At 44.6% G+C, this 25,288-nt stretch overlaps 1 protein-coding gene across 1 annotated transcript in view; it reads left to right on the top strand.

The window, feature by feature from the left end:
• Positions 1 to 25,288, top strand: part of FRMPD3 (FERM and PDZ domain containing 3) — a 1,207,861-nt gene that overhangs the window by 564,533 nt on the left and 618,040 nt on the right. The window contains exon 7 of the mRNA XM_069613047.1: positions 15,512 to 15,643. Within this exon, the coding sequence (XP_069469148.1) occupies positions 15,512 to 15,643 (132 nt within the window). The remainder of the gene's footprint in view (positions 1 to 15,511; positions 15,644 to 25,288) is intronic.

Below are 25,288 nucleotides of genomic sequence, written 5' to 3'. Positions count from 1 at the left end.
ATTTTGATCCACATGCTTTCAAATACCTTTACTTGTAGGTCATGTTCTAAGACAAATCTTAACAAACCCAGAAGAATACTTCATTCATGATGTTATTCAAGTGTGAATTGTAGATGTTAATGCAATCTGCTATTCTAATTAGGAAACAACATGAGTCTCGAACTAGAGCTTGTCCAAGTCATGAAAATATAATGTGAGTGATGCGTCCAGGATAAAAGAATATGTTGGAAGAATGTTATATTGTGGTGCATAGATGTCTCCTCAAAATCGTTAGTAGATAGGTTTGCTGTACTCAGGGTGAAATATAGCTATACTCCACTCCCTTTCTGCACCCCTCTCCCTCACCTTTCTACAGCTCTACCAGAAATGTCATCAGGCCTTGTATGGTAGTTGCCTGTCTGTTTCCATTTCCTTCCCTCTCTCCTCCTCCCTTCCTTATCTATGTCTTAGCTCTTGCACTATCTGACATGTCGTCAGGCTGAGTATGATAGTTAATTTCACATCGTTATAGTTCATGGCCTGTGAGAATGTCATTGTATTTTCCCTTGTACCCTCCCTTGCCTTGAAGTGCTTTGAAACACATTTTGTATAGACACCATATAAATAAAATATCATATCATATCATAGACCTATCTCTGTGCCTTCTCTTTGTTATTAATATTCTTATTTGTACGGATGGTCATTTTTAGTTGAGGTTTTTTTAATTAGTTGTAAAATGGAATTGGAAGGCACCTTTTCATGATTCGAGTGGTTGGCTTGGCATTTTACAATTTGTCCTTTAATTATTGGCTTTTGAAGGCTGTTTAACCAACTAACTGATGCAATCTCAAAATTAAGGATTATATCCTTCACCTTATGATTGTATATATTGACTCTCCTTGTACTGTAGTATCATTAACTTGCAACCAACATGACATGCAATTGGCTTAATTGCTTCTCATTATATGAGAAGTCAGGTGCATTTGGCAATTTTTCACTCTGAACTAAACCAGGAAAGAAACTATTTACTGGAAGTCGTTGGTGCACTTAGATTTCTTAATGGTACTGTAGTTTAATTTGATTTCTTCATCCATTTTAATAGTTTGCAAATACAATTGTTTCTCATTTTTCTATATTCAGCAATTATCTAATTTTGTGATTACGTTGAAATCTATAGTGACTTGCTTCTGATTCATTGGTGTCCCTAAACTCTTTATTAATAGCACCAATATATAACAGTTTGCCCCAACTTATTTTTCAAAGTATATACATTTCCACTTGCGACTTCCCATTTAGTTTTTTTGATCCCTATGAGTGCCAAAAAGATTTCCTTCACACTTGATTGCTTTTTTGAAAAATTGAATAGTTTTATTTCATATTCAAGCTCTTAATCTCACTCTCTCTGTGTGCATATTTCACCACTGTTCATATCACAAGGGATCCTCAGGAGAGATTTGATTTGAAATTTGATTACAATGATCAGAAAGGAGCCAGAGAGTGACAAGCGGATCACCTCTAACAATCAGGGTAAAACACCCAAAAGAAAATATAAAGGTATACGCACAGGAATTGCATGGATCCAAGTTGAATTATTGACGTGTGGCAAAACAAATACAAAAACTAATGATCATTGTAATCAAATTTCAAATCAAATCTCTCCTGAGGATCCCTTGTCGGAAGTCGCAAGTGGAAATGTTTATACTTTGAAATATGATTTAACCCTACCTATGGCAATCTAGGTAATGATACAACACCACAGCTGACAAACCCTAACAAAAGCAAGCTAAAAAATGGGAATTCGCCGGGAGTAAAAGTCCTGTAAAAGGTTGCCAAAAGTGTGTTTTAAATTTGCCCCAACTTAGTGGATAACAGAAGGATGAATATCTTCAGCAATATTTGGAGTTAGACCTAAATGACAATTGCCATTACGGGCACCTGCTTGAAGTAGCCCAAGTGATCTGGACTCGGGATCTGCATGGGCACTCAACATCTGAAAGGAAACACCATTGATCCGAGATACAGCATCAATCAAAGCTTTACGATATATTGTAAGATCACAAGTGTCTACATTTGGGGTTTCACCCATATGTATGCCCTCTGCCACTTGTTGACACACTAATTGTAACAGACACCCCCTAATTCACATCCCTTGCTCATTCTGCCCCTGATTTGTCCCCCTCAAATATTTGTCTCTATCATCAATCTCACACATTGACCTCCAGGTCCATTGGATACTTGGCAAGTCTACCCAGGGTTGGCTAAGCATTAGGCTTCCTCACCTAAAGAGGACAGTATAGCGAACCTTATAACATTGCAGGCGTAAGGATGAGATGTTTCCCCTGTGCACTATTTCAAAACAGTGGACTCAAGGAGGTGCATCAGAGAGGTGTGTCTGTGGACCCCTCACGATGTTGTTCAAGAGTAGTGAAAGGGGGAATGATGAGAGGAGGAATATGACGCTTCAGAGGTCTCACCCCATCATTTTGTGGCAAAAAATGCAGAATTTATAACTGCACATTTCTATTCAAATATATGGCGGGGTAGGTTAGGGCAATAAATAATGTATGTGAAGTATGGGGAGACTGTGGGGGGACACCCCCACATATAATTGCAAGGAAATGTGTGAACAGAAACAAAATCAGTATTATCAGCTTCAGTATTCTTTTCTTTTGAGATAATCACATAGATCCCCAAGCGGATAACGTATATTAGCTCCAACTTTCATCTGCCTCCATCCCCTTTTTTCAAAGTTAGAGCAGTATCATACCTATAGGTGGGGGACAATGCCTCCTCACAAACAAGACTTTCAGGCTCATCACTCTTCACAGAGGCCTGTTAATTAATCAATGTTTACATGCTTACTGCTTTATAGATAAATATTCAGCATACCTTTACAATAACAATTGTATATATGTACATTGCTCCCACTAAATGTATCTATATTTATCTGTACTAAATATCCATGTTATATGTAACTTTTCAACATGTACTGCGCCCAGATGCCCAAGGGCCCGGTGTGCACTATAAATGAATAAACCAATTACAATTACAATTACAACAATAGCACAAACTAAACAGATATTCATACATAATAATACTGATACTTATTTTGAAAGAGAAATGTGTATATTGGTGCAACTCATTTTCTGATGTTGAAAGGAAAAATGAAGAACTGATTAGAAGCAAGAAGAGGCAGAGGGAGGGTACAAGACAGTGAGTGCAGAGGAGGATCATGTGTAAATTGAGATACAATCAGACGGGTACTGAGGAGCAAGAACATTGGTAGCTTTGTAGACTAGGAGAAGGGACTTGAAAAGATAGTGGTTGTGCATAGAGATCAAACCAATATGTTGTAAATGGGTAACAAAGGGGGTTGGTCAGGGTAGGTAATAGAGAGTGTGGGAGGAAGGAGTGCGGAGGAGGGCCAAGGAGTAGACCTCAGCCGAAATCAAATATATTGAGCACAAGAATGGAGATTAGACTTTGTGTTATTCGAGTGGTTAAAGAAGAGTAGTTAGTAAGAAAATTACCAATTTTCTAATGTTGAGGTGGTTAATACGTGCAACAAAGGCAGTGGTAGTGATGCATTATTGCAGTTAAAGGTCACTATAAAAGAGGACCCCAAGATTGTGAGTCTTGTCTGAGGGATCTAGGAGGTCAGACAGGAACGAGATAGTAGAGCTTAGCAGATCTGCCATCTGCTAACTGACATGCATCGTTAGGTCACTATTGAGAAGCATCCCTCATGCAGTGATCCACTCTCAAATACTTCTGTGCCTGTGTGGCCCTACAGACTCCTTAACCAGAGTCAAATAGCTCAGAAGGCATAGCAAGTATTATAATGTTATCATTGTTACCTGGGTGATAAGGATATAACACAGTAACGAACCAGCAATCTAAACAAAATGTAATGGGAACATCTAGGGTATCCCTGAAAGGGATAGGTTCTGCTGGAGAAGATACTCTGTCATGGCCTGCTGCAATAGATCTGGGGTATGAAGGGATGATTCAGGTAATTCCACAGGTACCCCAAATGGGCTCAGCATTGTGCCACATTTGGTGGCACCTGGCCCCAGAGGTCATCCCATCCCAACTCCCAGACACAGGATCTGCATAGAGGGCAGATATTATGTTATGTTAAAGAGTCTTATTAAGCACAGCGATTACCCAAAGGTATCATGGCACTCTAGAGAGGAGCTAGAGTCTAAAAACTTTACAGAATGTTAACATGATTTTTTTTAAGCTTTAAGATTTTTCTGAAAGATCATTAAGTTAGATTCGCTGTGCAATGTTGATGGTGGGAGGCTGTTTCATTGTTTAGCTTCCTCTACCAAAAAAGAACATCCACCCAGTCTTTCTTTTTGGTAGGTTGGAGCAATGATCAGTCTGACCCATTTAGATCTTAGAGAGCGGTTTGGAATGTAGGGTACTTGTTTACTTGAGAAACAAGTAGCATTTGGCTGTGGTAAGCTTTTGAAAACAAGAAACACACTCTTGAAAATGATCTGATTTTATTTTATCAGAAGCCAGTGCAAGACTGTTAGGCTGGAGTATTATAATCATGTTTTTAGTTTCAGGTAAGTTCTAGCCACACCCTTCTGAATCCTCTGAAGTCAAAATAATAAAGAATGAGAGAGATTTAGGAATGTACCATTGTTGAAGCCCAATTGGGAGGCAACAAACGAGTTCATGACGGTCACCTAGTTAGTAAGTTTAAGATTGGGTGCATGATATTCACATGTTTAAATATTCTATCCCCCTCTTAATTGGCAGATAGTTTAAGCCTTTACCAACCAACACAGAAACTAAAATCAGGGGATGAGGTACATTTGGCCATCCCCCCTCTTCCTGTGAGTCTAGAGGAGATCGCAAATTCTCTGTATTTGGACCTAAACCATGGAACAGCCTCCCATTGGAGATTAGGAAAGTAGAGTCCTTTTACCAGTTCCGAAAAAAAATAAAGACAATGGGCCTCATTACACGGTAGGCGGCAAGGGATTACCGGCACCGGTAAGGGCACCGGTGCCGGTAATCCCTTACCGCCCTACTACGAGGTCCCTCAACGGGTCCCATCTTTAATGTTTGGTCAGACCACACGTTAAGGACGGGACCCGCTGAGGGACTTCAGTGATAATAACGGTACCGCAATTAGCAGTACCATTATTAGCTCCTTCCCCATTCCCATTGAGCCCTATGGGGGCTCGAATGGGAAATGGGAATGGTAATTGGCATGGGGATTTACCGGGACCTCCAGGGTCAGAATGTCCCGGTAAGTCCCCATACCGCCTACCCGGACCCAGAAGGCGGTAAGGGGTAGCCATGGCGCTAATAGCGCCATGGTTACCGCCTACCGTGTAATGAGGCCCAATCTGTTTAAATAGGTTCGATGGACTCTGGCCTATGGCCACATTACAAAGTTCCTGTATGCGGTAACGCTTCATTGGTTCATTGATATAATATCTACGGCTAGATATGATTTGGTTCATCACAGATGCGTAATACAAAACCCTCAACCAATCAATGAAAAAATCAATCACCCTAGTGTGGAAATGACAGTAGGTGAAGAAGATATTTAATTATCCTAATGAGGAAAACGCATGATTATGCAGTTGAAGTGATTTGGCACTTTAGTGATCATTTATTGCCCAAAATAATAACAAGGTTTTTTACTCTAGTTTTGGGCTACAAACATTGGCCAAATATACTCAGCCAGAAAATATGGATTCCAGTTTTAAAGACTCGTATTCACAACTAGGATCTCAGTTTTGGCTGGGTTGATCTTCGAGTAATTGCGTTCCATTCATTCTTTGACCAAGAGCAAACAATCTCTAACCTTTTCAGACAATTTTCATGACTCTCATCTAGTTCTACCATGGTCTGGCTTCCGTCCACATAATTAAAGAAGACACACCCTAAGCGACTGATTATTTCCATTAAAAGGATGAACACAGAGAATAAACAAAATGGCTGATAATGCAGAGCCCTGCGGGACCCCAAAGATTATAAGGAGCAGCTCAAAAGAGCAGGACCATAGATGCTCCTATTAGGAAGGAGTAAGTATAGTTAGGACAGGACCCTGAAAGACTTGACATTACAGTCTCATGTATAGTATTTGATTATTATTAGTGGTTATTATTGATAGGGTATTTTTTTTAGGGTGAACCTAGCTTCAAGAAGCAACTGAACAGTTTACAAACATAGGGGGGAAAACATGGTGATGGAAGCAGAGAAACAATGGAGTGGAGAACTGACAGCAGGGAAAGGGGAGGGGGAGGTGAGCAATTTGTCAGCAAGGGATCTACAAACAACCAGGGGGGGAAACAATGGGGATCATATCACCCAGTCCCAAGTAGGGCGGGGAGTGGAGGTTGTGGGGACCTAGGTGTTTGATGATTGAGTGTGTCGAATGCTCCCAATAGGTCCAACTGAATCAAGGCTCTTGACTCCCCTTTATAAGACTTTTCTCTTGGTATCTGTGTAAATGTTTGAATAAAAAAACAAATGAGAAATGTGTTCAAGTTTTGGCTGGCTGAAAAATGTTGTACACACGAAAATGTCAAACAAATCTCCCATTCAGTGCCATTATAGTGAACAAGGGGAGCGGGGTTGTGGGGGTGTCCCCCGCACATTTGTTCACTATAATGGCATCGGGGGTTGCAGGGGTGTTCCCCACTCCCGAAAGAATAAAGTTAGGAGAGAAAAAAAAAAGAAAAGAGGACCCTGCGGTGCCAGTTCCCACCCACGTAAGTGAAGGGAAACGATGTTGCAGAAGGATGGAGGAGTCAGCGGCACACAATGAGGCGTGCCACCATCAGGTAAGTAGGGGGGCGGGTTGGGGATCATTACTGACCCAGGTGCAAAATTTCATATTCAGCATTGCCGCATTCAGCAATTTCGAATTTGAATTTTTGAGCTTCGGTCACATCATGGATAACCTTTTCACTTAGGTTATCTAAAATGTACTTGGTGAATAGTTGCGATCTGAATGACACTCGTCCTAGTAGGGTCGCTGTCTCTGTCTTCCCTCTGTTCCCCCTCCCTTGCTGCGTTGCGCCTTGAAACACTTGTATATAGGCGCGTTATAAATGCCATATCATATCATATCAAACTTAAAGGCCTAAAGCCAAATTGGGCGTTATCTTGTTTGCCAGCGTCTTCTACAAAACCATGGATTTGTGGTGCTACAACTCGTTTCAACTGTGTCAATAAAAAGGGCAATTGGTAGATAGGGTGCATATTTCCCAGTCTATCAGGTCCACTGATGGCTTCTTAAGAAGAAGTTAATAACTTAAAATTTCAAGATTGTGGAAAAGATTGCAGTGGTTAAAGAATAGTTAAAAAGCTGTAGGATGTCATCCTACAGAATGGGAGGCAGAACATGTGCAAATTGTCTTGATAGTAAATCTAAGGGGGAGCCTGAGCATTTAGCAGAAGACAAGAGATGTGAACATGTCTGCTCACATATAGTGGTGAAGGAGGCCAACACATTGTGGGTCTTAAAGTGTCATGATCTGTCCTTAACAAAGAAGGATGAGGCTTAGGATTTTTTACTGGATAAGTCTTTCCTAATTTTATTTGATCGAGTTAATGCACAAAGTATTGCTCAACCAGAGAATGGAAGGAACAATAGTGAATGTATCTGCCCTATCAAAGAGCTAATTCACCATCACAAATAGTTCCCTTGGAGAGTTTGACGTAGCTTCAATTGTTTGGAGATAATATAGGTTTTTGCCTTTACGATTTCCTTTTTATAAAGTAGCTGTTGTTGTCTTAAATCCAAATTAGACACAGGGTTATATTTGTATATTGTTTTTATTTATTATACGAGTTTACCTAAGCCAAAAAAAGACTTTATATACAACAACACTAATAATAATAAGTAAATAAATGATATGTACATTTTAGTCAAAATTATAATGTAAAATTCATAATTTCTGTTAATAGCAACTAACAAAAGTCAAGGGTGTATATTAACAGGATAAATGATCTAAAATCACTTTAACAAAATCCCACAATTTAGTGATATAATAGATTCAATTAAGATCATTACCAAGAATACAAGAGTTCCACTGGCTTTTTGAAGGCAGTAAAGTGGCTCGATGGTTACCATATGCCATAAATTGAGAAGTAGGTATATGATTAAGACTAATGCATTCTGTCAGTAAATGTTTGGCAGACACTGCTGTCTTTTGCCCACCTAGACCACATAGCCTACTGGTTCTTGATACATTGTTTCTGGCCCCTACCACTTCAAGGGATTCAACTCTGTTGAATTTAATTTTAGATATTTTTGTAGTGTGTAAAAAGTGGGATATGAAGTCAGATATGCAGCAGTACATGCTGGGTAAATTTATAGTGAAACAAAGGACCACTGTTCACTTTACTGGCAAGTCTAACAATTCCAAACTCATGGTAATTGGCCTCCAATGTTACTTTTACATTTTTACTACAGAGATTGAGACTACCTAACGATGCTGAGCTGAAGATTCCATAGACCATAGTTTTGCTGTATATATATATGTACTTAAATCAGCTATATCCTAAACATACGTTCTGCTGAACATAACACTTACACAAGGAAGGAAGGAAGGAAGGAAGGAAGGGAGGGAGGAAGGAAGGAAGGAAGGAAGGAAGGAAGGAAGGAAGGAAGGAAGGAAGGAAGGAAGGAAGGAAGGAAGGAAGGAAGGAAGGAAGGAAGGAAGGAAGGAAGGAAGGAAGGAAGGAAGGAAGGAAGGAAGGAAGGAAGGAAGGAAGGAAGGAAGGAAGGAAGGAAGGAAGGAAGGACTTTGTCTTACTCTGCACAGTCCTGGGAGTTCGGCTCATTGCAACGCCTAGTCTACATGACGTAGAAGAGAGGCAGAGACACAGGGAGGAGGTTGTCAAAAATTGGCATGCCCGCGAAGCACTTGCGAAACACTGTAAAGCATGCAAAGTGCACAGTTGGAGGCAGAGGAGCACCAGTGGGTGTGCAGTTGCAGACTGTGCGATACTTGAGTCAGAGTTGGTAAGGTGTACTTTTTTTCAGAAACTATGAGAATGTACTTCCTGCGTAGTAAATGAGGTGATGGCTTGGAGGAATGTAACGGTCCGACTTCTCAGCCCAGTCCCCACTCTGAGTTAAGGCTGTTGACAATGCCAACTCACCAGCAGCTCTTGCCAGCTTCTGTCCATGATGCCTTTGAGTACGCTCTGCTGGAAAATTAGATAGCTTTGTCCAGACAGGACTTCACACTTACCTCAATGAACATTAGAAAAAACGAATTCTTCCACATCCTTTCAACCAGAATCTGCTGCACCCTAAAAGCAGATCCATCATTTGGCATCTTCTGGAAGGGTGAATAGCAGGAGTACTGATGACATGGTCATTGAGCCCAATTTGCATGATGTCTCATGTCCTATTTCAGACACCCCGGCTCTGTTTAAGACCCAAAATAAAGAGCTGCTGAACTCCTCAATCAACTCAACCTCTACGACTGATATGTCTCACTCTTTCTAGAACTCTCCCCACTCTGATGGTGGCAAGGAGATGAGTGTGCTATCACTGATTATATTAGATGTTGTACTCAATGTGTTGGTTAAATTATACAATCCTGTGCAGCATGAAGTTAAGACTCATACCTCTGAGCTCTCTGTTATTCATGAGAGGTTGGAAAAATGTTTGACTCATATAGAAAAAAGTACTATGATGAATGATAGAGAAGAGAACATAGATGACCAAGATAGGGAGCAGCGGCACTCCATACCTACTCATCAGACAGTTTATTTTTATGAAACTAGATAACCCCTCCCTCAGAGGCTTGTATGACTGAAAACACCTAACTGAGTAATCGCCCCTGCAAATATGATTTGAATGCTTCTCTGTTACCATCTGTGAATTGCATTGAGGCAGCTAATTCTAGGAAGGAGAAGAGTAAAAACCTACCCAAGAGAAATAATCAACAAAATTAAAATTAAAATAGAATAAAGAATAAACAAGAGTGTGTCTCAAGAATTCCTGCGGTCCCTGTCCCTTAAGGAGAAGAACATAATTTTACCAAAAAAGTGGAAATGCTGGTAAATCCCCATTCCATGGAGTCCCATAGAACTCCATGGTGGGGATTGATGGAATTACCGGCACCACAATTACCGGTGCTGGTAATTCTGGCATTTTTTTGCCAGTGGGGGCATGATTTACCTCCAGCTGGAGGTAAATCAGTGCCTCCACCGGCAAACCTGTGTTTTTCCTGTGTAGTAAAAGTGGCAGTGCCGGAATTACCGGCAGTTGTACAAGGACTTTTACTGCAACAGAAAAACTATAATGAGGCCCATAGAATTAGTAACGTTTATGTTATTGAAGCTGATAGATTACATTTAGTCGAAATCAACATTCACTCTGTGATAATTAGTGATGTTTTATTGGCAGTCCCTGGCGAGCTCAGGTAAAGAAGTTACGATCTGAGGATATCAAGGATCATAAGCACAAGTAATCGATTTAACCTTGAGTCAGAGCAATACATAAAGCAATCTGCCTTTCACCTATAAAGATAACATGTGAACAGAGAACAGAGTCTGGTCAGAAAGTGATAATTTTGAATGCTGAGTCTAAAACAAATAGTATTAGTAATGATTGGGAATGGTTACCGGAAATCCTTTACCCATGTTACTCCTTGGGGTGAGTCGCACAGCCAAGCTTTTGGGGTGGTCTCCTGGAATTTGTGGGGGCATCTCCACCTGCTAAATGATATTTATGTCTGTCAAAAACGAATGGCCTTTGTTATTTTTTTACAAGAAACATTTGTGTGCCATAACAACACTTTGGATAGCTACTACACTGTAGCCCAAAGTGCCATTGCTAGTAATTCTGGTAGATCTCAGGGGGGTTTATTACTTGGTGTAAACTCAACTTGGGCCTCTAGCGCCCACATTTTGATCACTCTTCTCAGGGTTTGTTAACTATTCATGTAACTATCAAGGAACCAATGATTAACGTTCTGTTATTGAATGCGTATTGGAATGCAGTAACCTAACCATCTAAGTAAATACATTTTGAATCTACAAAACATGCAGATGGACGGAGGAATTCCTCGATGAATATATCATAACAGCTGGGGATTTTAATTCATATGCTGGATCATGAATTGAGTCTGTGCATGCAAAACGCTGATATGATATATCATATAAACCAAGGTAAGAGGGGAACACAATGGTTAGGAGTATTGAATTAATGGAATTTGCACAGTTTAAATGGTAACATTGAGGGTGATCTAGAGGGAAGTTATGCCTTGCGGAGGGGTCGCCAAATGTCATGTATCGATTATATGCTTGTCTCTGAAAGACTGTTTAAGCAATGTATAGTGTCCCGGTTAGTCGCAGGGGAACCGGGTGATCATAACATGATATGTGCCTCGTTCAAGGCTTGGAGAAAGATTCAGCAGAAGTAAATATTTCCTGAAGTTACTATCTCTAAGCGGAAAAATAGATTTTATTTGTTTATTTATTTATGTATTTATTGGTTAGGTATAAGGAGTTTGTACAAAAAGACAGTGGCCCTCATTAGGACTCCGGCGCTAAACCATGGTGCTACTAGCACCATGGTCGATGCCAAAGTCCGCCATGTCGGAATGGGGAATTACCACCCCATTCCGTGGTTTGTGGGGCGGTAATTCCCCATGTCGCCATGGCCCTTCCCCATTCTCATTTTGCCCCATAGGGCTCAATGGGAATGGGGAAGGCGGCAATTACGGTACCACAAATTGCGGAACCGTAATTGCCATCAATGTCCCTTTGCGGGTCCCTACTTTAACGGCTGGTGTATACCAGCCGTTAAGGTCGGGTCCCGCAAAGGGACCTCGTAATTAGGCGCTAAGTGTTTAACGGCACTGCAGCCTTTTACGGTGCCGTTAAACACTTAGTGCCACGGTCCTAATGAGGGCCAGTGTTTCAAAGCACCACAAGGCAAAGGGAAGGGAACAAGGGAGTGAATAAAAAATGGAAAGACAACAAATAAAAATAAAGCAAACAGCAGTCCTACTAGGCCTTGTGACATTACGAGTGTGCAAGTTCAGTGAGAGAAAAAAGGGGGGTGAAGTGCTAGTAGGGTCTGCCATGGGAGAAGTGCAAGAGGTGCCTATTTGGGGGGGCAGCAGGTAGGTGCATGGGCAGAGAGATCCCAAGTGAAGAGGGATATGAACTAGACAACAGCTAAGTGCACTGTGGAGACAATCCCCCCAGAGGCAGGTGTGGGCCCACAGGGCTGTGCGGAGGGGTGCTGGTGGTGACAGGGCAGAAGGCCAGGACCCAATAGGACTCTTGAAGGACCGGGCCACCAATATCGGCAACAGAGGGCAAGGTTAGCAAGGGAGGGGGAGAGGAAAGGAGGAGGAGAAGATAATGGTCTTGAATTGTTTGTGAAACCTGAGGTGGTCCAGTTCAAAACCGAGAGAGAGACAGAGACTGCTCCATAGGAGGGAGCAAGCTAAGGAGAGATATCTGCCCCCAGCCCTCTGCTTGGAGAAACGTTTGATCAGCAGAGAGTTGGAGCCAGAGGATGGAAGGGATCTGGAAGGAGAGCATTTAGTAAGAGAGAGTTTCAGGTATCGGTGGCCCAGACCCCAGACAGCCTTGTGGATGATGCAAGGTGTCTTGAATTTGACCCTTGCAGCAACCGGGAGCCAGTGGAGAGATTTTGGAGCTGGAGAGATATGGTCCCAGGGCTTGAGGCCAAGGATATGTCTCACAACCCTATTCTGGATTAGCTGAAGAAGACAGAGTGAAGAAAGAGGCAGGTTGAGGAAGAGGCTGTTACACTAATCCAGCCTGGAGAGGAATAGAGTTCCGGTGATGTTTAACTTCTGGGGGAAGGTGACAAAAAGGCGAATGCTCTAAGGAGGTGAAGTTGAAAGTGGGCCTTCTTAGCAAGGTCCAAGATGTGAGGAGTAAAGGAGAGAGAGAGTAGTCAAAGATGACCCCAAGATTTCTGGTGTCAGTGGAAAGAGGGGAAGGTCAGCCCATTGAGGGTGGCCAGAATGCAGTAGGGAGATGGGGAGCAGGTTTCCTGATAGGAAGAATCTCGGTCCTACTGGCATTAAGGCAGAGATCATTGGAGGTGCACCAAGACTGAATAGCAGATAGACAGTCTGGGATGATGGAGGAGGAAGGGGAAGAGGAAGAGGGGAGCTTGAAGAGGAGTTGTGTGTCTTCCATGTAACATTTGAAATGAGGAGAGAAGGCAGAGATCAGGTGAGCAAGAGGTTCAAGGTAGATATTAAAACGCCAAGGCGAGAATATAGAGTCATGGGGCACACCACATGTAGAGAGAGTAGGTGGTGGAGGAGAAGGAGCCCAGAAGCACCGGGGAAGGGCGGTCGGTGAGGAGGGAGGTCAATCAGTCCATTGCCTGTTCTGAGATAGCAAGAGTACCTTGGAGCTGCTTTTTGAGGATAGCATGGTTAACTGGATAGGTTGTAGATGGTGCATGTGACAAATTAAGAACATTGCTTAGAGGAGAGAATGCATAGAGTGGAAAACCAGGTTGAAGGCTCAAGAAGTAGTGGAGTTTCCTGAGCACGAAGATAGGGATAAGAGTTTTTAGCTGAGTGGTTGGTGAGTTGGCGGTGGGTCTTTTATATGAAATAGCTCAATCCTGTAAGTGGTGTAAGCAGTGCTAATGAATGGATGGATTTGAGGTCTCTGTCAAATCAGACCCCAAAGGTTGATAGTCATGTGTGATGGTGGGAGGAAGACGGGAGGTAAGGATAAATGACCTGGGTAAATAGGGTTATCATTGGAGGCAGGGAGAAACATGGCTTTCATCTTGGAGAAGTTTAATATAAGGCATCATAGAAGCAACCAGGGACTGAAAGCAGTGAGGCAGGCGGTGTGCACTCAGAGATGGCGTGAGGTAGAAGGCAAAGGAGAAACAATCAGTCTATCATATGCAAAGAGGTTTCAGTGAAAGCCAAATGATGGGAATAGCTTAAACAAGAAGGAGATTTAGAGAGTGATGTGGAGTGGGCTGAGGATCAGTCCTTTTAGGATGCCTACTGAAAAGGCCGTGGCCAAGAGGTTTTGGAGTGCCATGAGATGGACTCGTTGGAGAGATAAGAGGTTACTGGGTTTAGTTCTCTGTCCTTAAAGCTAAGCTAGGAGAGGATTGGAAGGTGGGAGAAATGTCCACAGTGTTAAAAGCTGTAGAGAAATTAGTAGACTAAGGATAGAGGGTAAGGTTGGATCAGAGGTGAGTGTGGTGAACAGTGGTATTAAGGTTAGATATGTGGGTGAGAGCTGTTCCAGTAGAGTGTTTACACTGGAGTCCAGGTTGAAGGATATCACATGCTGTGGGAGCTTCAAGGTAGTTCATGATGTGGTTAAAGATAACTCAAGGATTTTGTCGTGATGAGACAGGAGAGACAGTTCTGTCGAAAGGGGGATTTTGGGAGTCTGCAGATAATATAGGTATTACTGTAGTGATTTTGTAGCAGGTGGGAAAGAGAGGGAATGATTAAAGTGGAGGGAGAGGTACTGGAGACCCTGGAGTAAAATGCTACGGTCAACAGTGTAATGAACTGCAGAGAGGTTTAAGGGAATTAGTCCAGCCAGTTGTTTTCTATCAAATGACGTGGGGTGATCCTTTAATTGTAGATTTGACCCTCATAGGATTTCTGACTTCAGACTGATGGTCATTGTTTAAGGTGTACTTTTGACGTTGTGTAGTTAATATTGTTTGAAAAATGTTTGATTCAAAGGGATTTGTGGTTGGACTTTAGCTTGAAAGATCACTGTGGCATACCCTGGCTTTTTTCAGCAATATTGCACTGATGGGCTGATTCATTGTTGTGGGCAGTGTGTCATGTTTCATAGAAGCATTGCAACATTGTCTAGGGGATATGCCAGTCTCCGAATATGTGCCGGCAAATCTTTCCAGCCATATGTCAAGAGGCCTGATTTCTATTCAGCTGCATGCTGGACCATCACATCCGGAGGTCAGTCACGCACATATGGACCATTTCTGGTGTTCAAATTCAGCCTTTACTGTCTTGTGTTTAAATCTGTTTGCTCAATAAGGTGTGTGCTAGAATATTTTTTCTGTCAGGAACGGCTGTCGGTTGCTGATGATACTGAGTACCCTCGAAGGCCAAAAACCCAATGCGACCTCTTACTATTTCTGAACTGAAAAGGTTAATCGAAGCATAACTCTGGGTTGACTTCATAGATTTATTATTGAATTTGAATTCTTGCATCGTTGTAAATAGTATGAAAACATGTTCACACTTGCCCAATTCTCTAGAATTATTGAGAGTAAGACACAAAGCAACATATCTTGGATTGATGGAAAATATAGGGTTAAAGCACTGAACATTGGAAATATATCATAAGAATTTCAGGTCACGGTGCACCTGAACACATTTAAAATATGGGCATAATTGCTCACTTTTACAGTTTCAGCAAGTGCACAAATTAACACTTTCTTTTTTTTTTCTGAAACAAACTTTCATGATGGAAATATAAACGTCTAATATTCAGCAGCTTTAATTTTTTTTTTTTTTTTTAACAGGACGTGATGGTGACCTTGCAGGATCGCCTTTCTTTGAGGTTCATCGAGCACTTTTCCCTTGTCCTGGAGTACAGAAGTTCAGATCAGACTCAGAAACTGCTCCTCCTTCAGGACAAGCAGTCCTTGGCCCATGTAAGATCAATTGTGCCTAGCAGAACCTGACACATAGGATGTGTCGTACATACCTTTTGCTGGCAATGACATTTTGTTTTATGCATTATGTAGCATTATAGATTGATAAACAACTACACAGATCTATTTCTCTCTGGATTAGCCAAGTTTTAGTTCCGTAATAATCATTTTGACTCTAGCAACTGCCAGTTGATAGCCGTGGCTGTGAATAAATTGTGTTTTAACCATACCCGAAAGATTCACAGCAGTGTTTGAGAATAAGAATGACTTTGCTGACCGCTTACTAACTGCAACTTTTATCCCCTGTGATGTCAATTCATTACCATTATGCTCCTGGCTCCGAACCTCCCACCCCACTATCGTTGCCTTCTACCAGCTTTCTAATCCCTCCCAACTTCATACCTGATATTGTCCTGGGTCAGTGTTTGTCAGGATCCAGCTGGGGATCAGAGGGAGCCCGTTGCTCGCAGTCTGACTCAAGGGCCCTAGCGAGCAGGCGCGTTTTGTGGGTTAGCGCAGGGAAGTTCTGGTTATAGTAGAGAAATGGCGCCCAAATGTTCTAGAAGCAGTGAAGGAGGCCAGATTTGGCTGCAGTGATTTTCTCCGCAATAAAGATGTCCCAGAGTCTTAGCCACCAAAGAGTCATCAAGGGGCCTTAGCGGTCTTCCAAGTGCACGCTACTGTGATGTCCGCAGCCAACAGGAGTTGTGTTAGGAGAGCGGCCGTTCTGCCCGATCTCGGGTAGATGCCCCGGATTAGGACTCCCAGGAGGATAGATTCAGGCTCCAAGGGGATCGCCACCTGAGTGATGTCTTTTATTGTAGCAATACATTAGGACCAGAACTCCCTCATCACTGGGCATGTCCACCACATGGGAAAATAGGGGGTCCACATCGGCGCCAGCATAGGCGGTCCAAGGCCCGGTGAAAGTGATGCAGGCGGAGCAGGCGGTAATACCATTGCAGGAGCAATTTGTGAGCGCACTCTGGTTAGTGATGCAAAAGGAGGAGTGCGTTCTCGACCAGATTCCTACCCAGGTTTGGTCCTCTATGGGGTGCCCCAGGTCCCCTCCCATTGCGACATATGAAGGGCCTTGCAGTGAGAAAGTCTACTTGCAGTAACTTGTAAAGGATGGAGATTTTCCTTCGTGGTGGTAGGTCTTTTATGGTAAATTCAAGAGGGCTGAGGGCGCGAAGTGCTGCCGATCGGGTTAGCGGATGGGAGCACCAGTGTTGGAGTTGCGAATAGGCAAACCTGTCCGTTTCAGCCAAATAAAAAGCTGCCTTGCATTGCTCAAAGGAGCACGGCTGGCCCTCTGCATAGAGTTGCCCAAGAGACTCCAGGCCTCCCGCAACCCAGTTCCTGAAGTTCGAGGGGCAAGATCCCAGAGTGAAGGCCGGGTTCTGGAAAACTGGGAGGTGGGGCCAGACCCCTCGGGATGCCCTTATGTTTCAAAGCCCAGTCCCATGTTTTCAGGGTGTGTTTGGTGGAAGTCAGTGTTCCCGGCCAGGTGCGGCTCAGGGAGAGTGGGGGTGAATGGAAGGAAGCAAAGGGGGAGGGGCAGGCAAGATTGCTCTATTTCTACCCATTTCAGGCGCCCAGAAGCAATAACCCAGGCCTGCATATGCGCCAGCTGTGCTGCTACCTTATATTTGCGGAGGTCGGGAACCCAAATCCTCCCAATCTGGAGCAGCCCGTCATGGTCCTCTGGGGGATTCTTGACTTCCTACCCCTCCAAATGAACCGGAACATTTTCCTCTGCAAGCGCCACAGGGGGGGCAGAGGGATTGAGGTGGGCATGGAGGATTAAGCGTAGAGGAACCGTGGAAGGAGGTTCATTTTTCAGGCGGTAATACGCCTAATGAGTGAGATCTCCTGCATGAGCCATCGGTCCAGATCTTTCTCCAGCTCTTTGAAAAGTGGATGGAAGTTCACCTGATAGAAGTCACTGGGCAGACAGGAATCTGGACCCCAAGGTAAGAAATTGCCATTTCACTCCATTAGATCGGGCATATCATTTCTAAGGATTGCCGCTCCCCCGGTCTCAGCCCAACCGCAGGGCCACTGATTTCCCAAAGTTAATAGTAAAGCTTGCTACATTTCCAAACCTCTGGATCTCCGCAAGTGCCGGCTTCAGTGAAGCAGAGATATCTGTGATGGATAATAATATATCATCAGCATAGAGTAAGATTTTGTGTTGGGAGGGTCCAACTTGTAGGCCTTTAATCTTTGAGTTTAGACGAATGTGTTGGGCAAGAGGTTCCATGGCCAGAGCAAAATGCAGGGGGGACAGGGGGCATCCCTGTCTAGTTCCACATGTTAAAGGAATCGGGTTAGATACAAGGCCCTTGACTCTGAGAAGGGTCTTCAGTGACTGGTAATTAGCTAACACCAGCTTTTGGAAGGTTGGACCGAAGTGGAAAGTTTCAAGGGAGAGTCGCAGAAACCCCCAGCCCTCTTTGTCAAATGCTTTGGTTGCATCTAAAGCTAGCAAAGTGAGTTACTGCGAAAATCCAGTTTGTGACATGTATTAGATTCAGGACTCTACGAATATCGTCCCCAGTTGACCTGTGCACTCCCGAAGTAACAAAGGAATTGTATAGGGTCATATGGGGGGCAATAAGTTGGCGGCTGAAGATTTTGTAAAATTGTGTTGTATACCCGTCTGTGCCCGTGGCTATGGGTTTGAGACTCTTGATGGCCGCTTCATCCTCCTCACCTGAGATTGGAGTCTCAAGGCTCTCCCTCACAGAGTCTTTGAGGTGGGGAAGAGCAGCACCTCGTAGGTACTCCTGCTGTTCCTTTTGGCTGGGGGATGCTGACATTGTTTCCAAGAGGTATGCGACTGCAAGTCGTAGTTTGTCCTGTTTTGCGAATTGGACTATGCCTTGCGAGTCGCGTAGGCCCAAAATGGTTACCAGTAAAATGGTCGAAAACATTTGGTCGACAGACAATTTGGTCGACACCATTTGGTCGAATGCCAAATGGTCGAATTTTTTCTTTTTTTTTTTTTTACCCATTTTTTGGTTTTTTTTGGGGGGGTCCCCCCCCCCCAACCCCCTTTTTTTTCTTTTTTATTTTTTTTCCCCACACGAAAACCCACAAAACACATATATATATAAAAAAAAAAAAAAATTCGACCATTTGGCACTCAACCAAATGGTGTCGACCAAATTGCAGTCGACCAAATTGCAGTCGACCAGTTGACTGGACACCGCCCAAAATAGTGTTCTGTTTCTTTACTTTAGCAAGTTTGTCAAGTAATAGCTTATTTGCCTTGATATTTTTGGCATAGTACCCCGGCTTGGTTTTAGCCAGCAGATGCCCAGTATCCTCTGCATAGTGAGCCTCCAAAAATTTTCGAGCGGCTTGTAGGGCCCGTTGGGATTTCGGGACCAGCCTTTGCATTTGTGGATGGCTTCAGCTTCATGGACCTTGTTCTTGAGGTCAATGCAGGTCTGCCGCTTGCGTTTGTTGAAGTCTGCGCCCTGTGCAATCAGTTCTCCTCGCACCACCGCATTCATAGCATCCCAAGTGTTAGCCGGGGATGTGTCCTTGTTCGGGTTCTCCCTAAAGAAATTCTTGATTGTTTAAGCTATGAAGTCTCTTAATAACATGTCATTTAGGACAGGGTCATATAAATTCCATCGTTGTCAGGAAGGAGGGTCGGGGTCATGTGCCCGGAGCATCAGGGCCACTGTGGCATGGTTGGAGAGTACTCTGGGGCCAATGATGACATCATCCATGAAGGCCAAGATTTGTGGGGAGGCCAGCAAGAGCTCTATCCGGGAGAAGGTCCTATGCACATATGAGTAGAAAGCGTAGTCTCTTTCATTGGAGTGAATCACTCTCCATATGTTTCCACTACGTCTAGGGTTCGGAATAGGTGAAGCAGGCCTGTCGCTAACCTGAAGTCTCCCGGGGTTGGATGGTGCGATCTGTCCCTACAGGGGTCGGGGACCCTGTTGAAGTCACCTCCAATGATGGATTGGCCTTCGATAAATGGGAGGAGGGACTCTTCTAAGTCTCTGTAGAACTCCTCCTGTTTGTCGTTTGGGGAATAGATTGAAATGAGGGAGTAAAGATGTCCAAAAATAAGGCATTTCACCGCCATGAAGTGGCCCTCCGGGCAACGCAGCGTCTCCAGAATTTGTGGTCTTATCCCTCTTGCAAATAGAATCACGGTGCCCCTTTCTTGGTACCATTGGAAGCCAGGAATTGCTGTGGGAAAAGTCTATTGCGAAGGCGGGTAAAATCTGTCGGGATTAGGTGAGTCTCTTGCAGGAAAACCACGGAGGCTTCCCCATCTTGCAAGCATTGTAGCATCGATTTCCTTTTGTAAAGGGAATTCAAACCTCTGACATTTAGTGTGATGAATTTCAATTGTTGATGCAGAGGTAGTGAGACCTGAGCTACCAAGAGTCCTGGGGATGGTGGTTGGGGAGAGCGGGGCTCAGTCATTGTTCAGAAAATTATTTTGCATGAGGTCATTGTGCAGCTGGCATTTTAACGTCCACCCCCAACGGGGGTTGGGGGCGGCAGTTTTAATATTGACCTCCAACGGGAGGCTGAAGCATCAACAATAGCAAAGTTAAAGGGCACTGAGCGCTTGGTGTCACTGGTGCCCATAACCGTTTTCTTAGCCAGCAGGGCTAGCATTGTTCGTCGAGTACTCCATGGGTTACTAGGTGACATCCACCTCTGAGTTGGGCATTAGCTGCATGAAGCTCGCTGTAGGTGAATGCTTCTTCTGCATCTCTGTGCATGTCATTCTTTCAAAGTACGCCATGTGCAAGCTTGTTGTTTAGGGGGTGGCAAGCTTAGCAATCGTCTTTCATCCGGTCATTTCTTGTAGATTCCCTGGAGTATCAGTGGCTAGACTTTGCCTTTTGGACCCTGGTCCAGGTAGAGCGTTTAGGTTTCGGAGGGAGTTCTTCGGGCCGCTCACCGGGTAGTCAAGGGGGGTTCCACTTCCCTTTTCAGGGGGCTAGGGGGCAAGATAGAGTCAGCGTCTTTTATGTGACTGATCGTTCGGGGGACCCCTTATAGGAGAACTGAAGGGCTGTGGGGTACAACCAGCAGTAATAAACCTGTTGATCTTGAAGAAATAGGGTCAAAGGCCGAAGGGCTTGCCGCTTCTGAATAGTCACCATGGCCAGATCCTGGTAGATCTGGAGGGGGGAGCCCTGGAAGGTCAAGTCGTCCTGAGAGCGTCCCACCTCCATGATCACCTGTTTGGTCTTGTAGAAGTGAACCCAGGTGATGAAATCAGGGAGGGGATCCGAATCTACACCTTGCCGAGGCCGCAATATGTGGGTCCGGTCCAGTATGAGTTGGGACCTATCTAAATGGGGTAGGAGAGACTAAAAGAGGTCACTAACATACGCCGCCAGTTTTTAGTCCGGAGGTTATTTCGCCAAGCTTTGTTCTCCAAATCCTCCTGCTTGTGTTCCAAGATCTTGTTTTTGCCCAGTAGGATTTGCATCGTACACTGCATTTCCAGGAGCATGGCTGCATGTTTTTGGGTCATGTCCTCCACCTCTCCTACTCTCTGTTTCACTTCCACAACCCTTTGCTCAGTCTGTTCCACTTTAGTGGTGAGCTGTGTCATGCAGGACCGGAACTCTGCTTTGATGTCTCACTTGAAAGCCAGGATATCTCCTTTAGTGGCTAGCTGAGTCGAGTTGTCCGCAGGAGCTTGTGCTGGAGATTTCGGGGAGTCTGTCTTTTTCCCTTTGTCAGGTAGGAGAAGCATAGTGGTGATGTCTGCGTTATTCGGGGGCTTAAGGTGTTTTGACATCTTTGCCAGGAGTCCTGGGTCACCACAAGGTCTTCCTCAAGGAGAGAGAGCACGTGAGGACGATAGTGCTTGTGTCCTAATGTTGGATCAAGTCTCTGGACTTAGAGGGCTCCTCCACCTCCGACTGGTAGTAAAGGTACACACGGGTACCTACGCCTGGCAAGAAGAGTTGAGGTGGCTGAGCTGCAAGCGTGGCAGAGGTGTTGGAGAAGGCAGGTTCTTCACCCAGGAGTTATGAGGTAAGTGAGGCAGGGGGAGCCCTCCAGACATTAGGTCTCCACTTAAATCCCCAAGAGCCTGCAGGCGAGGGAGCCCAGAGGTTAGGCAATGGAGTAGTTCAGTTGAGAGAATGAGGGAGCCCCTCTGGCATCAAATTAGGTTAAGTTGGGCTCTTTATAGGGCCTACCCAGCAGATAGGGCAGCTTGTGGGCATGATGGATAGTGGGCAGGGGCGCCCCAGGATGTGGTAGCCCTCAAAGTTGTTGAAGGGTAAGAGGTGGAGTAGAGGCAGATCTAGGGATTAGGGCAGCAAGGTTACCTCTGAGTCCATAGATGATTGTGGGGGCCAACACTTTATCCCGTTCCAGGTCGACCGGGGCCAGCAGGAGAGGGCCGCCACCGAGATGAGGGCATTCCTGTAGTGAGTTGCGGTATGGCTACGGACCGCGTTTACCCCGGGGCTGGGGTTAGGAAGTGTACTCCGCCGTTGGCTCTGGGTTCCGACCCACACGGGCCAGACAATCAGGGCTAGACAATCCGGGCTCTGCTGGAGGACCTCCAGATGCACCGACCCAGGGGGTTCCTGCCAACCTCAGAGCTGCGCAGAGTCTCTTCACTAGTGATGTGGCTCCCACAGAGGGGTCAGGGCACCTTCAGGGATACTCCACGGAGGCAGCGAATAGAAGAGGGCCCCGCTAGGAGTCAGTTGCGTGGGCAGGGACCATCACTCCCAATAGACAGAGGATCCCTGATTCGGGCGGCAAGCTGCAGGACCCTCTCCTCGGTGGGGGGGTCAGGTCGGTTCCGACTCAACACAGCTGTGACAGCCATCGAAAGGCAGCTTAATGCTGTGCTGGAAACGAATTCCCTGAGGGCCTACATGAAGCCGGGGCAACCGGGTTGTGAGTCACGTTCCCCCTGCTTCCTGCACCACAAAGAAGGCCTGCTATTGTAGCAATGTCGGTGGAGGGGATCGGAGATCTACTGAAATCAGAGGGATCAGAGCCCGCCAGGGCCATCAAACTCCATCATCCGGGTTGTCATTTTCCCAGCTCGCCAGATCACCAAGGTACTTGGCTGTACTGCACAGAGAGCAAGGCTAAGCAGTGAAGAATAGCAGACTTCGGGCAGAGGTCATTAGAGGAGCTGCCTCATCCGTGGCGCTCCAAGCCACGCCCACCCATACATCTCTTCTTAACATCACCTAGTGGATGACTCATTTCTATCTAATCACACATTATCCACACTCCATTACTAACCCACCCACAACAACTTCCTTTTCCGTGTATTTCACTCATTCTGCCTCTCCTCATCCAACCCCTCCAGCAAGTATTGTTATTTTGACCACTCATTTGTCCACTTCACTATAATGATTCCTTCACTCCATTTAAACCTGATTCCCTGGCACCTGCTTAACAGAACTAAAGTCCTCCCTACTTGACCTCACCCTAACCCAGGCCCATGCTATTGAGCAAAACTTCTGCACTTGCCACCATCAGCCAACACTTCAATTGCCACGATCCCTCCCGCAACTACATTCCAGCCACCCCTCACCTCCATCCCTGGATATCACCTGAGATTCACAAACTACACAATAACTTGCATCATCAACTAGGTACCTGGCACAAAGATCTCTCCTCCTGGCTCTTGTCCTTGCACCCTAACTACCATTCATGATGGAGCAGAATACAGATATTTTACTATCCCAGTATCTTCCCTCCTCCCAGGCACTCTCCTACCCTGCTACTCTCCAAGGCACACTGTCCTCACTCCATCTACTCTTCTCTATCTGCCAATGACTTCATGTCATACTTCTCCTCCAAGATCTCTTTAATCTAACACACCCAAAATCAGTTTTATCAATCCCACCTCCTTTCCTACTCCACCTTTCACAGACACTCTCCTCCCGCTGCTCTATCCTACTCACCTCCCCTGCTGAACTAGAACCAGTTGTTCTCAAAGTTCAGCAATCCTATGTCCTGTTTTACCCTTTTGCACTACAGATAGTAAATGTGCTGGCTATTGTCACCTGCCGTCACCTCTCTTCAGTCTTCAACTTTTCTCTTCAAAAAGGCATATTTCATGCCTGCATTAATCAGCCACAGTGGTACCCACCTTAAGAAACCCTCAGTGTGTCCAAACAACTCTGCTAATATTGCGCTCTTTCACTCAATTCTCACTAACCTTACGTCCTTTAACACATTCAATTCAATCGTATTACTAATGACATGGAAACCAACAATCTTTGTGACCCCCTCAAATCCTTCTGCACTTATCACTTCATGTAAATGGCTCTTCACCACAGATCTGATTTTATAACAGTGACCCACCGCTCCAAACTCTCATCTATCCTCACCCTACTTGATCTCTGGGCTACTTTGGACACTGTTGAGTACCCCTCTCTCCTTCAAACTCTCTCTGACATTGGCATACAAGGAACACAACTGTACTGTATCTCATCCTACTTTGATTGATCTTTCTCCAACTCTTGAAACTCCCTCATATCTGATCACACGAACCTTCCAGTTGGTGTGCTTCTAAGGTCTGTCCTGGGCTCAGTTCTCTGTACACAATAGACATCCTCCGCAGGCAAGCTGTTCTCCTAATTTGGCTTCTCCAACCATATTTTAGATGACGCTAGCTCAATCGTATTCTCATTTCCCACCTTGGCTCCTGTGCTCTCCATTTGCAACTCCAAATGCCTTTTATTTGTCCAACTCTAGATGGGACTTCAATGTATTATGCTCTTCCCCTCTAAGATTACAATGATCTACCTGACTACAAAACCTGAACCTCCATCCTCCCCCTGCCATCATCGCTCTCCCTGACCTTCTCATTCCATCCCACAATGCTTTCAAAGTTTGGCTCCTCTTTGACATTCAGCTGAAACTCCACCAATTCATCACCCCACAACCACTGTGGCTCGCCTCAACCACCTGAACATCTGGAAGATCCACCAACTTCTAATATTCGACTCCACTAAACTAATATTGGACCATGTACTCTGTCATCATTGTCTATTATTCTAGCCTACTTCTTTCGATCTTGCTCTACTTATTCTCTCCACTTAACACAATTCTCAATTTCAACACCGCAACCTCATCAACCACACCCACTCCTCTCACTCCAAAACGGGATGGCTCTCTCTGCATCAGCAGTCCCTCTTTACATTGCTGCTGCTTGTTTTCATATCTGTCCATGCATTGCTTCCCCTACTTAGCCAGCATCATCATTTACTACTCCCACATTTACATTCTTCATACTAGTGGCACTGCCATTCTCTCTGTTTACCACCTCACAGTGCTGCCTCTCACTTTCGCTCCTTTGGCATTCTCCCTTCACTAGGACCTCCTTCACTTGGCTACCAAAAAAGCGAACCCCACTCTTTTATTCAAATCAGCACTGAAACTTCATATCCTCTCCCTTAAAAAACACTCTTCACCCACCATGTCCCTGTGACCACTCCCCACAACCTTGCTAAGGTCTAGTAAATACTATTGTATGGTGGCACTGAATTCAGATAAACTGACCCTTGTCTATAGGACTTAATAAAGTAAAGACACTTGATATCTACTTAGAATCATCTCTGGTGTGGAGGCTCACGTTAATAACATGGTTAAACACTC

Source organism: Ambystoma mexicanum, chromosome 5p (genome assembly GCF_040938575.1).
Source record: "Ambystoma mexicanum isolate Mex_15411 chromosome 5p, UKY_AmexF1_1, whole genome shotgun sequence".
Lineage (NCBI taxonomy): Eukaryota > Metazoa > Chordata > Amphibia > Caudata > Ambystomatidae > Ambystoma > Ambystoma mexicanum.
The sequence above is the reverse complement of the archived record's forward strand: the minus strand, read 5'-3'. Positions and strand labels throughout refer to the sequence as shown.